The following is a 4711-nucleotide window of genomic DNA, read 5'->3' as shown; positions in this document are numbered from 1 at the left end:
CCGAGGCTTTTGTGAATGTTTCTGAACAAGTACCTTTTTTTACAGGATGAGGGTGTTAGCCTTACCCAAACCCTCAAGCTGGAGGACCACTCCTAGTCGTCTGTCCGCGACTGCTTATTCAGTATATTCGCAGCTAATCTCTATATCTAGAGGCCTTCTCCTCGATCCGCAACCTGAGGACGCGCCATGCCGTGGTGACAGGAACCCACGTTAAATAAATAAAACATTACAAAGCACAATTTTAAAATACACAGTGTGTTGTCAGCATATATTTATGTATGAAAATATGATTTTTAAACGTTTTCAAAGAGCCGGCATTTTAAAATAAAATTTGGATGGAAAAATTTCATAATTACAAAGTTATCGTATTCAAAAAAGACGTTATGCAACCTACGAAATACAAGTATTTTTGAAATTTTTAATCAAATCATGTTAGCTTAAACATGTTATCTAAGGCAACAAAAATATAACTTTTATTTTGTCAAATTTCGTTCCATCTGTTAATATCCCGCCAAACCCGCAACCAGCTTAGCCTTCTAGACTCTTTCGATCATACTATCAGCAATCATTTAGGACAATTGCTACTAAAATCATGTTTAAGTAAAAAACAATAATGTGTTATGCTTTGGTCCTCGAGCATTCAAATAAATAATAACTTCAAAAAACTTGTAAAAAGTTCCCTACTCTAGCGCAATGACCTTCTCTTTTGAAACGAAATTGATAAGAGAAGTAACAGTTCATTAAATTTTCTTTGCGTAGCCATTTTTTTAACCGAAAACTAGAATTTTAATACCTTAGAATTGATGTTTTGAACAACAAAGAACGGAAATGTTTGTATGAATTTCTTTTCTTAATTTTGTGTGAGAAATAACTTCTTGAACTTATACGGAGACAAACCCCACAAACGAGAGCCGAATTAGCTCATACTTTCCGAAATACGTATTTCGACGTCACTGAGAATTATTAGAATTATAGCCGTTCTATTCGGTTTTACCTTGTTGCACCTAGCCAACGGGCCTCGGAATTTTCATCTCCACACAAACTGACTACATAGGAAATATTTGAGTATAATTTCAACTTCTATGAAACAATTAAAGCGATCAAAACAAAACATAACACTCTTAATTTTGGTTCTAGAGTAAAGATTTTTAAAACGTGGGCCTACTTTCTAATCCTCGTGAAATGTTCTGCTTAATTTCAACATTGTCGAACTAGTGAAATCACGCCAAGATAAGGTTTCACAATCGTCTTTAATTTGAAGTTGATTTGATTCTGCAGTTTTTCTTCTATCTATCTATCTATCTATCTATCTATCTATCTATCTATCTATCTATCTATCTATCTATCTATCTATCTATCTATCTATAGTTTTCCACCATTTTCTCACCTCTTTTTATTTTACTTTTAAACAGCTCTTTGTTTACTTAAAATTTTGTTTAACTCTACAATCACACCGTGGGGTCACCGGCGACCCCAGTGCATATAAAATGCGTTCTGCGCCAGCGCCGTTGTGAGGGAGAAACACAACATTTCGTCTAGCTTCAGTTCGGAGCATGCTGTTGACACTACAAGTTGCATTGTTGTGTTGATGCGAAAAGTTCTGTGTTATTTTGAGTGCTCGGGTCATATATGACCCCACGCTGTGATTAATGAAACATAGTTTGTTTTGAATAGTCATATAACAAATCATTTTCTAGTGGGCGATTTTTTTACGAATGGCGGCATCAAGGAAGTTTTCTAACCAGGAAGATATTGTACACATTTTAGAAGAATCAAATGATGATCTGTCCGATGCTAATGAACTGTTAAGTGAAAATGAGGATAATGAGGAGCAGGATGATCAATCGGAGAATGAATTTGAAGCTGATGTTGGTAACGATGATGTTGCCGACTTGTTACAACGTAAAGTCATTTATGGGAAGAATGGCAGTAAGTGGTACACTAAACCCTTCCACCACAAATCCACTAGAACGTTGAAAAAAACATTGTTATTCATCTCCCAGGGCCCAAGAAGGAAGCGAAACAAAGAACCGATGCAAAGGACATTTGGCTACTGTTTTTTTTTTCAGATGACATTTTGAACGCAATTGTGATTTTTACCAATGAAGAAATAGAAAGACAAAAGTATGTCTTCAAATCAGCTCAGAGTTATCTATCTCCCACTGACAAAATTGAATTGTGTGCCTTATTTGGTTTGCTTTATCTAGCCGGTGTTCTAAAAATTCTCACCTGACAGTAAGTGATATGTGGTCTGAAGCGTTTGGTTCACCTGAATTTAGGAGCACTATGTCAAGAAATAGATTTGAATTTCTCATAAACTGCTTGCGCTTTGACGATAAAGCTACAAGGGACCAAAGGAAATCTGTAGACAAATTCGCTGCCATCCGTGAAGTGTGGGATATCTTTGTGCGTCACTGTTCCGAATATTATACTCCTTCAGAATATGTCACGATAGATGAACAATTAATGGGGTTCAGGGGTAGATGCCCTTTCAAAATGTACATTCCCAACAAGCCCGATAAATATGGGATAAAAGTTATGATGTGTGACGCCAAAACATCGTATATGTGTGCAGCAAAACCATATGTTGTAAAAAAGAGAAGAGATTCACAGCTTGCCATTCCAACTCAATATGTGTTAATCTCACACAATCCATCCATCACACAAACAGAAATGTAACTATGGGCAACTGGTTTAGTTCATGTGAGGTAGCTGACAAGCTCTTGGAAAAAGGACTCACGATGGTTGGCACTATGAGGAAGAACAAACCAGAACTTCCACCATGTGTAACTGAAACAAAAGGGAAACCAGTTTATTCCTCATTGTTTCTTTTTCAGGAAAACAAAACCGCTGTCTCCTTTGTACCAAGAAAAAACAGGTGCGTAGTTCTGATATCGTCTATGCATAATCAAGCTGCCATAGACAATGAGACGCAGAAACCAGAAAGAATCTTATTCTACAACCAAACTAAAGGAGGCGTGGATCAATTTGATCAATACTGTCATTCGAAAACAGTTGACAGGAAGACACGTAGGTGGCCACTCAGAGTTTTTTATGGTATGTTAGATGCAGCGGCACTAAATAGCTTCGTTATCTTCAGGTGGAATTCGGGATTTAGTTCAACACTGAAGAAGCGTTCTGATTTCTTTAAGGCTCTTGCATTGGCACTCTGTGAAGAACACATGAAAAGGAGAGCAAATAACGAGAGGTTGCCAAAACAGCTAAGGAACAATATTCGTCATGTTCTTGGCATCGAAGAGGAACCGGTACAAAGTGTGACACCAGTTAGATGTGCTTTCTGTAGCCGGAAGAAAGACAGAAAAGGGGTAGCAGTGTGTTACTTGTTGTAAGAGAAGTGTGTGTGCTGAACACCAACACAACATTTGCGAGAATTGCAAAATGTAAACAATGGTAAACAATGAAAACTGCTTCATTTATGTCCATGTAAAACAATGAAAATATCAAACAATTGAAACCCAATGAAAACATTTAATATTGTTATAATGTAGAACTCGTGTATTTTGGACTAATTGGATAATCGGTAAAGAAGCGAATTATGTCAACATATATAAAATGTGATACGTGAAATGTATAAGATTATATAACCTAATAAACCTAACCTAACCTCACCTCATTTAACCTTACTTAATCTAATCTAATACATATAGATATAATCTAACATATATATACATATATATACACATATATACATAACCTACATAAACACATATGATCTAACAAACCACACATTATCTACCCTAAGTTAACCTAACCTAATATTATCTAATCTAACATAATATAACCATATCTAGTCTAATAAAACGACTCTTCAGACTGGGGTCGTATATGACCCCACGGTGTGATACATGTCCTAATAAAAGCACGGTGTGGTTGTAGGGTTAATATTATTTGTTGTATTTATGTGAAATAAAAATATATCTATCAAAGCATAAGAAATTAATTCAAAACTAGGGTCACGCAAAATTCCACAGGATAACTACTTCTAAAGTAAATCTTAACAAACATTTTCCGAATATACCATTGTTTCCTCTCACTATGTTTGGAAGATTTGTATTTTATCAGCAACACCTGCCACATGAAACTATTATTTTATGTTCACCCTTAAGAAAATCCTGAATTTACAATTCATATCAAATGACAATTCATATCATTATAATTCATCCTCAGTAACGATTAACTGAATAAAACTTATCTTTAATTTAAAAATAGATTAAAAATAATACTTACTTATTCCAAGTTATTTAACAAATAATCAAGTCACTGCTACACTACAATTCCTCTCATTCTTCAACTCAACTTCGGTGCATCTGTAGAAATCAGCGTCGATGAACTTTCAATTACAACCATGTATATACATTTTGAGCAATATTAAATCTTAAAGTGTACTTACCGTGTTCATCGTGGGATATTTAATTTAAATTATACTTGAAAGCCTTTTTCAATAGTGTTGGCATCACATTTAACATTACAAACGTAAACAGAATTGCAGTTTAATAGTTGTTTAAAATTTATGATAAGGCACATTTAATTGAATGTTTTCTAGATTTATTTTAAGTAGATATACATTTGTAAGTTAACCCATTGCAACTCCTTGGCAGTGTTGGGCAAAATCAATTGAAATCAATTGCAATTGATTAATCAATTGAAAGTAATTGATCTGAAAATTAATTGCAATTGATTTCAATTAGTA

At 34.7% G+C, this 4711-nt stretch overlaps 1 protein-coding gene across 1 annotated transcript; it reads left to right on the top strand.

The window, feature by feature from the left end:
- Nucleotides 1–2681: 2681 nt before the first annotated feature.
- LOC145665954 (uncharacterized) lies at nucleotides 2682–3350 on the top strand. Its single transcript, XM_081733058.1, has one exon. The coding sequence runs from the start codon at nucleotides 2682–2684 to the stop codon at nucleotides 3348–3350; it is 669 nt and encodes a 222-aa protein (XP_081589184.1).
- Nucleotides 3351–4711: the final 1361 nt, after the last annotated feature.

The sequence above is a fragment of the Thermobia domestica genome, chromosome 12, assembly GCF_964235325.1.
Source record: "Thermobia domestica chromosome 12, izTheDome1.hap1.1, whole genome shotgun sequence".
NCBI classification, from domain to species: Eukaryota; Metazoa; Arthropoda; class Insecta; order Zygentoma; family Lepismatidae; genus Thermobia; species Thermobia domestica.
Note: the sequence above shows the minus strand (reverse complement) of the source record. Positions and strands in the feature narration are given on the sequence as shown.

Bases quoted from the DNA above. Each gene is read 5' to 3' on its own strand.
- LOC145665954 (XM_081733058.1), top strand. From the start codon at position 2,682: ATGGGCAACTGGTTTAGTTCATGTGAGGTAGCTGACAAGCTCTTGGAA.